The sequence below is a fragment of the Pan paniscus genome, chromosome 21, assembly GCF_029289425.2.
Source record: "Pan paniscus chromosome 21, NHGRI_mPanPan1-v2.0_pri, whole genome shotgun sequence".
In the NCBI taxonomy this organism is placed as follows: domain Eukaryota; kingdom Metazoa; phylum Chordata; class Mammalia; order Primates; family Hominidae; genus Pan; species Pan paniscus.
In genome coordinates, this window is record NC_073270.2 from 18,831,386 (window position 1) to 18,843,494 (window position 12,109).

The following is a 12,109-nucleotide window of genomic DNA, read 5'->3' on the forward strand; positions in this document are numbered from 1 at the left end:
TTAGTAGCACGATTATTTTATTATATGCTTTATAAAAAAACAAACACCCAAAGACATACAACACACCCCCCTCACCCCCCAGCGGCCATTAGGGAGGGGGCTCATACTTTTCCTAATGTAGATCTGGCCATCTTATAAAGCAGACCACATTATTTGTTTCCATATATACCTGTAGATATTTCTCTCCCCTCAAATATTTATATCTCGACTAAAAAAAGGAGGTGCAAAGAGTATATAAAGATAAATGAGATTTTCTTGCTGTTGTTATAGTACAAACACCAGATGACTACCAGTGGAGTAACAGGGCAAAACAAAAACACAAACCCCACCTTCAGTGAGGAATGGAAGGTCTGTTACCGACCTCAAGTAGCTGAATCACCTGCTGTAACTGGCACCTCCCTGACAATCATGGGTTTGTAGGGACATGGGCCAGGTGATGGCTTCTACTTGTTTCCAGAAGGCTAATGTGTCCTACACCCTTTCTTAGTAACTAAAGACGAACTACGGGAGAACCCAGTATTTGGATTCTGCCCAGAGGTATTAAATGCACAAGGAAAAATTAGTTATGTCCAAGTAGCAAGCAATAATATTTTTAAACCAACATGGTTAAATGTTAAGATTTGTAGAAATCAAAATATTTATTCACATAATTTTAAACTAGAGTTGAAGCTAATATATCTTCCGTGGTAATGATTTAAGTGCAAGTGATGCTTGGCTTTCTTTCACATTCATTTCTTTTCTTCTGAGTGAAAGCATATCAGTTATTCTTGAACAAGTCAATACAGCTCTGCAAAAGGGAGACATTGTTCTGTGGGGAAAAAAGTCAAGGCAGACCAGTCAATTATTAAAACTTGCCATATACCTGGAATGACTCAAGTACACCAACACGGCTTTTCACGGGAGGTTTAAAGTCAGCCAGAGCAAGCTGGCCCTTCTCTTCATCAAATCCCAGGTGAACTGCAACGTACCACGCATCCCCATTTCATGTTTCAGCTCGTCTCCCTCAGTGGGTAAGGCTACCAGCCAAAGAGCTGACGTTCACTCCAGCACCTCTGCCCTCACCTGCTTGCTCCTAAATGTGATCCTGCTTACTGTAACTTCTTAGACACTATCAGTGCGTTGTTCCATGAAGGCGAGGGCCTTGGAAAGATTGAATAAAAGTTGCTAGAAATTTTTAGCTCACACCTGTAATCCCAGCACTTTGGGAGGCCAAGGCAGGTGGATCACCTGAGGTCAGGAGTTCAAGTCCAGCCTGGCCAAAATGGTGAAACCCCATCTCTATTAAAAAAAAAAGTTGCTAAAAATTAGTCATGGGTGACATTATAAACAAGACTACAAATAAACAATGAGTGGCTCCCATCAACTAAGTACTACAGACGATTAATACCACAAGGCCACCCCAACTGCCTGATGACAATGGGTTAGTAAACTGGGAAATAACTTGGAAAAAACCATAAAAGATGTTGGCTTCATTTGTAGAAAACACTTACCCTGGCATGTTTTATTTCCAGTTCAGACATTTCAATTAGATTCTTTCTAAATGCTGCCACTCTCTTCCGTTTGAAATTTATCAGTTCTACAGGAAGAAAAAATGTTTATGAAACCAAGAAAAACTAAACAATTTTCATGTTCACTTTAACTACCAAATAGCATTCTTACAAATGGTCTCCAATGCTTTCATGCACCAGCATTATTTCCTCACATTTGTATTATCTCTGTGACTGGGACACATCAGACATCTATTAACTGTGGTGATACAGCTATCACTGTCTTTAAGTGGAAAACATCACTGAATCACCAAGCATCGTGAGTGGGAGAGCAGCAGCTTATGACTTGGAGAACACGTGATGAGCAGCCTCACTCTCACCCTCTAGGTACCAGTGACTGGGAACAGGGCTGGAGTATGGGTGGTGGTGAGCCACATACTTCACCAATGGCTTGTGAAAATGCTTCTCAAAAGAAGACATACCAGGTTCATGCCAACAACGTTCAGCATCACTAACCATTAGGGAAATGCAAATTAAAACCACAATGAGATTACCTCACACCTGCTAGAATGGATTTTCTCAAATAGATGAAAGATCAGTGTTAGCAACAATGCAGAGGAAAGTGAACTCTTCTACACCGTTGCTGGGAATGTAAATTAGCACAGCCACCATGGAAAATGGTATAGAGGTTCCTCAAAAAACTAAAAATAGAATTACCATATGATCCAGCAAACCCACTTCTGGGAATATAACAAAAGGAATTGAAATCAGTATCTCAATGGGATATCCGTACTTCCATGTTCACTGCAGCATTATTTACAATAGCCAAAATACAAAATCAATTGAGAAGTATCCATCAGTGGATGAAGACAACGTAGTATAGACACATTATACTATCCGGCCTTTAAAAATAACAAAATTCTCTCATATGGGACAATGTGGATGGATCTTAGAGGACATTATGCCAAATAAAATAAACCAGGCACAGAAAGACAAATATTATATGATCTCACTTATAGGTAAAATCTTAAGTTGAACTCCTAGAAGTAGAGAACAGAATGATGGTTATCAGAGGATGAGGGTGGGGTGCTGGGGAAGGTGGGAAAGAGAATGGGTAGAAGGCTGCAGCTAAACTCAAGGAATAAATTTTGAGATCTACTGCACAACAGGGTGACTACAGTCAATAATATATATTGAAACAGCAAATTTCAAATGTATTACCACTGAGAAAAATGAAAGATGTTAATTAGCTTGATCTAATAATTTCACATTATGTACCTGCAAAGCATCACACTGTATTCCACAAATGCAATACAATGACTTGCCGATTAAAAATAAAACTTAAAACATTTTAAAATCCAAAACAGTGAAAAACTGCTACACGTATTCAAGACAGGTTTACTTGATGATCTTTAGGGCATGCTTCCTTTTCATCTACTCCTTTTTCTTTTTTTTTCTTGAGACGGAATCTTGCTCTGTTGCCCAGGCTGGAGTGCAGTGGCGGGATCTCGGCTCACTGCAAGCTCTGACTCCTGGGTTCACGCCATTCTCCTGCCTCAGCCTCCCGAGTAGCTGGGACTACAGGCGCCCGCCACCATACCCGGCTAATTTTTTGTATTTTTAGTAGAGACGGGGTTTCCCCGTGTTAGCCAGGATGGTCTCGATCTCCTGACCTCGTGATCCGCCCGCCTCAGCCTCCCAAAGTGCTGGGATTACAGGCGTGAGCCACTGCACCCAGCCCTTTTTCATTTCATCTACTCCTATTGCCATCAGAATTCGGCATTAATGACCCATTGGAAATTGGAACAAACCAAGAATATGCATGTCCGCCCTAATTCCTTCATTGAATTTGTGACATCAAGTTCTGTCTTGCAGTTTTACTTGAGTAAAACTTTGACCATCACCCAACCTTCTGCTGGTGCTCAAGTGGTCAGAGCAGACTCACCCTCCTTCCTGTCTCTACAGTGCTGTGCAAAAGAACTACAATACAAGCAGCCACATCCAAGTTAAAAAGTCACAAATTTCATAGTGATATGTCAAGTCTATAGTGCTTGCACTACAAGGTGATGTTTATCAGTCCCTTGGATATCCTGGGTGAAGATAAGCTCCCTGCCTTCCTCTGGACCTACACGCAGTACCAGGGCTCCATACACTTAACTATTCACCTCCTGTGAAACCAGCCCTTACCCACTGACTCAACTCTAGTCGTCAGCTCAGCTGCAAGTCTCAGAAAGCACTTATACCAAAGGCAAACAGGTTAAGACCCACCAATCTCAGCATTCCACAGAATACTGTATTTTTAGATAGTGTACCTATCTTGCATTTTGAATATAGGATATAATCAATGTGGGCGAAAACTTTAGGCAGTAAAGGTAGACCTGAATTGGCATCATTTTTTAAAGTTTTATGTTTTTTCTTCAATCTCCTCTAAAATTTCCAGAGCCATGAAACTGGCCCATAAGATTTCAACTCAGTAGTTTTGAAGTGTGTACGTTTCCTTGAAAATTTTAGTTTTAAAAAAAAAAAAAAGCTGTAATTGTTTCAGAAACAGGGTAGCATGAAGGTTACTTTGGAAGAACCCAAGACAGCCTCAGAGCCTGTCTACATGACATTTGCCAGGAAGCTCTGTGCCTTTGTGCCTTACAGTTAAGGCATTGTATTATAATCCTGAATAGACAGACAAATGATTAGAAATCTATAAAGTCTAGGTTTCCCCCAGGTAGCTTCAAACATGTTGATGAACACATCATTTCCCTATGTCTAGATTACCCTACCACTGGGAAACAAGAAAGTTAGGAAAAAACTAAGTAAGATACGAATTTTTCATGGAAACATGCGTCAGGGGGTTGGGATTGAGTCCAACAGTGCCCCACTACAACTACTCACATTCTGGGCAATCCATTCCAACATTTGCTCTGAATGTTCCATGGCCCCTGAGAACCCCAGAGAAGATCCACAGAATCCTCTTAGGTAAGGACTATATATTATACTCATGTTCAATAGAAATGGTGAAAGTCCTCTGCTCTAAGAGGTGAAATGGATAAGGCAAGAAAGAACCCTATGGATGTGGACATGGACCGGACTTGTGATCCCTGAAACCTGCATGTGTGTGCAACGGCATGCATGTGCACACACACATACATTTCCTAGCTCAGTCCACTGAAGGGCACAGAAGTAGAGATATCCCGAAACGATGAGCATACTCAGATGCTGGTAACTGTTCCCAAAGAAAAAGAACCCTGGCTCCTTGAAGAAATGGACAGTTTCAAGGCTGGAGTAGAGAGTAAGATTAGCATGGCCTATCACTCTAAAAAAGACGGGTTAGGGTGTTACAACCACATGCCAGCTTAAAAGTGCTCCTATTGGCAAAGTCTGGACAGGCATCAAAAATAACTTGGTAATACAATAATGAATTCTAAACCATTTTAAAAACTGGGAGTCCATGACTCTAATGAAGATAAAGGAAATTTCTGAGAAAAGGGAAGGCTTTTTTGTAGTAGGATGACAAGTGCCAACTTGGGTAGGAAAGCTAGAGCTAGAGATGAGGGAAATCGTCTTTCTGCAATCATCAGAGTAACAGCTGGTTTAGGCAAGAATCATTAATACATGCTAAACCTAGGGAGGAAGTTTGATGAAGACCAAGGTATTTGCATGGTCTTAAATTGCCTCACCACAGATTGATGGGGGTTAAAATAGTAACTACACAGTGGAGAAATTGGATTTGGATACTATCTAATTGAGTAATCAAAATTACCACCACGAATGAAGGAGAGATACACTGTCCAATCAGAAGTGACACCCCAATAAGGGCATATTACTTCTATTCTGCCGGGAGCCCATAACCAGATCTAAACATGAGGAAACCTACCAAAAGTCAGAAATACAGGATTTGTAAAGAGATTCTCTAAAAAGACCGATACTGTTAAAAACTAAGAACTATTCCAGAGTAAAGGAGACTAATAGCTAAGACAACCAGATGCAATCCTAGACTGGATCTTGTAGAGGACATCAAGACAAACATGAGAATACAGAGAGCAGACTGTAGTCCCAAAGTTAAGTTTATCAGAGCAAACAACCATACTGTAACCATACAAGAGAATGTCTTCAGTCTTAGGAAATAAACCACAACGTTTTTAGGGCTAAAAGGAGCATGACATATGCAACTTAATCTCCAATGGTACAGAAAAACCAGGTGTGTAATGTTTGCAAGCACGCAAAGCCATGAGGGTGACTGTGCATGTGCAAGTGATAAGGCAGAGGGGTGAAGTGCTGACACTGGGTGAAGGATACATGGGGAACTTTTCTAAGTTTGAAATTATTTTCAAATTACAGTACAGAAAGAAGAATGTCCTGCTCAACCTTCTTTTGCAGATTCGGAAAGTTGTTCAAATTTCTGGCAGCACTCCTGCTGGTGTGCCTCAGCCAACTTGACGTCTTTGCTCTTTAACCGGGCCTTATCCAGAGCTTTGTTTGAGTTCTCATAGTCAATGAGGGCTTTGGTGCGTCTGTATAAGAGATCCTGGGAAAAAAATTAACAGGTATACATACTAAGCATCTAGATCAGTCTAAAAAATAGCCCAAGTGCCAATGTACCACCTGAGATGTTAGTGGCAATAATCTACCTCTACACCTTCCCTCTCCCAGAGTATTTTTAAATCTCCAGCTTCAGCAGGGATGAGCAATGCTGATAGCTTTGTTGAGAGCTTTTTTTAGAATTCCTTATATGAATCAAGTGATTACTCAAGAGTGAAAACAGAAGGACTTTTTTTTCCAGTAATTCAGTAAATAAAGTTAACTTTAAAAATTAAATATTGTGTATCAGAGATAACTTGAAATATACAGTCACTGCTGGGTAAGTCAAGTTGAGCGCTGCTCAAATACAACTGGGCAATGAAGTAGTAAGAAACATAACCCTACCCTGCAAATCCTGCTTCTGGTAATCTACCTTGGAGATCCACTTAGTCAGATATAAAGATTCTTTGCAATCTTACAACAGAGTAGAAGTTACTTTAGTATCTGAAATGAGCAATTATGATGTATAGATTACACATTTAAAACTAGGTGAAATAATAACTGATGGGTGAAACTACTAGGCCTATTTTTGTATATACTCAAATAATCGTAAGTGAGCTCTTAATTCCATGAAAGTAGAAAATAGGATATTAAAAAAGTATGTTTTTAAAAACTCCCAAGATTCAGAAAACATGCCAAAGGGCAAATTAACTAAAATAAAATTGCATGATGGGGGGAAAATTTTTTTTTACTCTTTTACTTTCTGATGACATTTCAGCCTTAGAGGGCATACAATCCTATCTAATTTTATTTTGCCTGATTTAATACATTTCACATAAAATTAAAACATATTTGTTCAGGGCAATGCAGACAAAGCATGTTTCATTCCCAAAGGTTATTCTGCTTACCATTTTGTCCACATATACATATAATGCTTTACGGCTCAAAGGCTGCAGGGATACTTGCAATTCAATAAAAACTCCCAAATCTTCTTTGCCCCAGAAACAGCCCTTTCTGCATGTTATGTCCCACATCAATGACCTGTAATCCCCCAAACTATTACCTGTCTACTTCACACAACCCATACAGTGCTGTCAGATACACAAGCTTTATGGATACAATGCCAGAAAGGCATGTCATTTATAAAAACAAGTCTGATAAATTCTTATTCTGCTCCTTTGTATAAAGAAACTTTTTAAACAGACTTCTGGTCCTGCACTGCTCTGAGAAGCTGAGCAACTCTCTTCCTACCTTAGCAGCTTCAATGTTGAGCATGTAGTATCGGAGGAGCTCTGTTAGCTTCAAATCTTCATCTGATGAAACTCGACCCTCTACTTTCTATATAGAAAAGGAAAGGTCACCATCAAGGCAGAAAGCTATAGATTATAAAATATATATTATGAAGACCAACACAGAAATCCTTACCCTTAGTTTTTCAAATAGCTCAGCAACCTTCAATAGGTACCTGGAAATGTACATATAATTTTGGTTTAAGGTCTTAAATCATCTATAAAACATGATCTTACCAGTGTGCAAGACAGGAATGGGTCAACTCAGGAGTCCTAGCCTTTGGTACTTTAGCATTAATTTAAAAGTAGTGCTCTCACTTCAACTGACCCCAAATAGTAGAGAAAATGGTCACAAAATTACACACATGTACAGCACCACACTCAGCCTCTTGGTGACCCTTCGGTCATCCTGCCATGCACCCAAATATTCTTATTAAATGCCAATGCTGTGTTAACCAAGGTCGGGTTCTAATGAGCTCTGCTATGGGCATCACAAAGCAGTAAATATGCTATTTAATTCGTCATGGTTCTGCCATTAGCCTTTCAATTTCGAGTCAGAAGTAGTATCACCTGTTTTGCCAAGCCTGGATGTTAAGTAAAATATTGTCTTACACCAGAAATGCCCAGGATGGAGAAACTGAAACACATACGTAAGTGCAGAGTGAAAATGGAAGGGTTTTTAATTAATGAATGAAGGTAATTTCAGAAAATTGTACATCAAAACAGCTGTGTGTCAGACTGGGGTCATTATTCTCATGACCACTATAACCAAATCTCTTCAAGGTCCAGGGCAGGGGCACATGTTCTCAGGATCTCCTGGGGCTGCATCACGGGCCAAAAAAAAAGAAGGTCTAGGGCATTACCAGGCAAAATTGCAAGCACCAATTGTCAGGGGAAGATGCAAGATAAACTCTTACAAACTCCAAAACTAAAGAAAACAGGCTTTTAAGTGTGACAGAAACTATTGCTTTGACAACATTTACTGTATTTGTTTACATATAGAAGAGCCCAAGTCCCCTACAATTGTCTTACAAGTGTCTTATGTCCAGAGAACATGTAAGATGAGTGCTAGAGACTTGTCTTACTGAGCTTGTAACTCCAGAGCAGGACCATGTAGTCACTACTCATTTATGCTTTTAATTACACCACTCAGCACTCTTCAATTGGGTTAGGGGAAATGCTTTTCCAAAAACACTTACTTTTTGATGACTGTGGGCTCTTCTAAAGCCAGGCTATGTAAGCAGGCTGCGGTGTGGATATAGTCATCGGCAACATCTGCAGAAACAAGGACAAGTCTTTTTATCCAAACACAGCCAGGCTCATCAGCAAAGCTCTGACTAGCGGTAAATGATATTTACTTTTATGAGATCTGGTCATTTTGTCAGCTTTCACACAAGAATCTTTGATCCTATTGTAATAGTTAATAAGGAAGTTCTTCTCTTGCTCAAAGAAGTCATCTACCTCCTAGAAGGAAGAAAAAAAGAACCAGACATTTCATGAATGTGAAAATATACTATCCCTGCAGCCTTTTATATTTATCAATATAAAAATATATTGCTTAGAACATGGCATATAAACGTGAGTAAAGTTTAACCTCTACAGATCAGGGAATTACAAATTTACGATACTATTTCTTAACCAAGGCTGGGAAAAATCAAGGGCTGGCAGAAAATGTCTACAGAAGAATCACTTAACCACCAGTAAAACTGGCACCCTAAGACCCAGCAATTTTACACTAGTACAATGGTTCTACCAGGTGGAACATGGCCACTTAGCCTTGGATACCTATCTGTGTGTGAATGAGGTTTTTTTTTCTCTTGATTGGTTTCAGACTGGGAGGAAATCCTGGTATCTGGTAAGCATTGGCCAAGGATGCCAATGCCAAATATCCCATAATGCATGGATACAGGACAGTCCCATACACCTTAAACCGGACCAAGTCCGAGTTTCCTAATTTCTGATGATGCCCTCTCTACTTAGCACCTGTATTCTGGGCTCCCTGGAGTGGCAAAGCCAGATACCAGACAGTAATTGTAAGGGTAACTCAGTTACAAAGAAATGAGAAGGCCCGAGAAGTAGGAAAGTAAATCATACCTCTAACGGTAACGGAAACGTTATTTTGTATTCTTATCTTTGTGCTAACGCCTTGAAATCCAGTATGTAAATAAAATCTAAAGTTTGGTTCCTTAGTTGTGCCAGCTAGGTTGCATGTCAAGTGCTTCTCTATCACCTGTAGTTGGTGACCAAACTGGACAGTGTAGTTCTGAGAGTGGGATAAAATACTGATCTTGTACTTTATTTTAGAAATTAACTGAGTAATCTCCCTCCTTACAGAAAAGGAGAAAATGAAGCCAAGTGTGGAAAGGTTCAAGTTGCTTCTCCTGGGACAGAACAAGGTGCTTTGGGAAATAAGTGAAAATTGAACAAGTAGATGAAAATTACCAAAATCTGAAGAAAACTTACATGTCTTAAAAGTTAACCATTTGTTTCACAAGTATCTCTTTCAAAGAAACAAAAGGTCACCTATTCCCGATGAAGTAAAAAATTTTCTCCAACAGTCAAAGGTCACTTACCTTAACTCCAGTAAAAAGGACTTCATCAGCACTTTTCACCACACTTTTGAAGAAGCCACCAAACATCTCTTTAGTATTTTTCCGCCTAACACTTAGCTAAAAGGAGAAAATTCCAAAGAGTTTATATGGTATGGATTTTTCTAGATTCTCTTAAAGAAGTTCTGAGTAACATTTTAAGTAATCCTCTTTATCAGTACAGGCAAATGCATAAAGTATCTTTAATTCTGCCTTAACCTCCAAGCTTAAAACACCTAATGGCTAAACCCAAACATAGGTAGGTCATCTCATTCTAAAAGGCTTGAGAGATTTTGAAAGACTGACTAGAAGCTAAGTCTTAGTGGCTCTGAAATCCTTGGGAAAATTACTGTTCTCTTCTATCCATATTAAGTAGCAAAAACCAAAACATGTTAAAAAGAAAAATAGCATAAAAGTCATAATTCGCGGCCGGGCGCAGTGGCTCACGCCTGTAATCCCAGCACTTTGGGAGGCCAAGGCAGGCGGATCACGAGGTCAGGAGATCGAGACCATCTTGGCTAACGCGGTGAAACCCCATCTCTACTAAAAATACAAAAAAAAAGCCGGGTGTGGTGGTGGGCACCTGTAATCCTAGCTACTCGGGAGGCTGAGGCAGGAGAATGGCGTGAACCCAGAAGGTGGAGCTTGCAGTGAGCCGAGATCGCGCCACCGCACTCCAGCCTGGGTGACAGAGCGAGATTCTGCCTCAAAAAAGAAAAGAAAAAAGTCATAATTCAACAAAAAGCGTAGGTGGGAAGAAAATAAATTACACAAATTTTAATTTCCTTAAAATGAACTTAGTTAAGTTTGGAATTGTTAAGAAATTAACTAAGGGATGTTTGGGACTGTTAATTTCTTAAAAAGAAACCTAGGTTTTGGAAGGGGAAAGAAGTCAAAATTTTCTTTAAGCAGAGTTTTACAAAAAATGACTTACAATGAAGGAAAAGCAGCATCTAAAAAGGTTTCCATTGTGTAAGAAATTCAAAACTTTAAAGCAGTAGAAACTATCAAGTACATTTTGAAAGTATAAACATTTGAAGTGGATTATCAAAATGGAATAAAAATGCCTTACATCCTGATCATATTCCAGGAAAACATGAAAGTTGCGATCTTTACTGAGAACAGGGTGAGAAGAAAGCCGCTGAAGAAAGACTTCATGGGAGGACACAGTCTTCTTAAACACAGCGAGATACTCACTGAAAAGAGATGCGCACATGGCATTCAGTTGACACAGCTCAACTACCTGACCAATACCACTCCTGATTAATTCTATGGCCCTGCTCATGCCACCACATAAAACACTGCAACTGGACCAAACAGTATTTCAGTATAAACTGGTGTCTAGTTAGATAATAAGGCAGTTGCCATTTTTGAATCTGTGGAATAAGACTATGGAGGAAAGCAATGTTGTAATTGGATTTGATGGGTCAAGTCCATGAGCTCCTAAATCTACATGCAATTAACTGTTACTTAGTAGCCACAGAACATTTGTTTCTTTAAAGCAATGAGAACCCTTTAACTGCAGCCTGAGTATACAGCATGAGTCTAATGAAGCTAAAAGTTAACAAAAATTACAAAGCAGCTTTATCTCAACCTAGACATTAAAAGTCACCTTAAAATTCCTAACGGTAGAAACTTGGATCTGTTGTGTTCAGTGCCTCATTCCCCAGAGCTGGTCCCGAGAGCCACTCAAGTGTGTGCTAAATGCTTTCAGGGCCTGGAGGTTTGAGTGCTGCCCTAGATGACACAGGGGTTTGGAGAGGGGGAGCTGATGGTTGAAGAGGGGAGGAATGAGTACTTTTCAGCTAAGATGAGGAAATGCAAGGATGGATTCATAAGAAACTTTCCAAAAATCTATTTTTGTTTGAAAAAATTAAATGACAACCAGATTAAAATACACTTGCTGCCTGTAGACCTGGACTTCCTCTTTCAAATTATCTATGTGATGGTTACTGAGAATGCTACTCTATAACAGCACTATTTGGCCTGGCCCAGGGGCGGCTCACTATAATCTCAGCACTATGGGAGGCAAAGGCAAGCTGATTACTTGAACTCAGGAGTTCGAGACCAGCCTGGGCAACATGACGAAACCCCCAACTCTCTAGTTTCTTCTCAACGTCTAGTAACCAAGCTTCCGAAAGAAAAGCTTTGTACATTATGAGCAATTTATAAAGGCACAAAAGTTTATTTCCTCACTGTGCCAGACCAGCATCCTTAATAAGTATGCCCTACA

General features: G+C 39.7%; 1 protein-coding gene across 8 annotated transcripts in view; it reads right to left on the reverse strand.

Annotated features, from left to right (window-relative positions):
• Window positions 1-12,109, reverse strand: part of SNX5 (sorting nexin 5) — a 27,190-nt gene continuing 15,081 nt past the window's right edge. For all 8 annotated transcript variants that reach the window (XM_034947518.2, XM_063600866.1, XM_034947512.4 and 5 more), the window contains 9 exons: window positions 10,949-11,072; window positions 9,862-9,957; window positions 8,647-8,752; window positions 8,488-8,563; window positions 7,425-7,464; window positions 7,251-7,337; window positions 5,847-6,006; window positions 1,491-1,576; window positions 1-808 (listed from right to left, as the gene is read on the reverse strand). In XM_034947518.2, coding sequence (XP_034803409.1) covers window positions 758-808; window positions 1,491-1,576; window positions 5,847-6,006; window positions 7,251-7,337; window positions 7,425-7,464; window positions 8,488-8,563; window positions 8,647-8,752; window positions 9,862-9,957; window positions 10,949-11,072 — 826 coding nt within the window. In that variant the 3' untranslated portion in view covers window positions 1-757. The remainder of the gene's footprint in view (window positions 809-1,490; window positions 1,577-5,846; window positions 6,007-7,250; window positions 7,338-7,424; window positions 7,465-8,487; window positions 8,564-8,646; window positions 8,753-9,861; window positions 9,958-10,948; window positions 11,073-12,109) is intronic.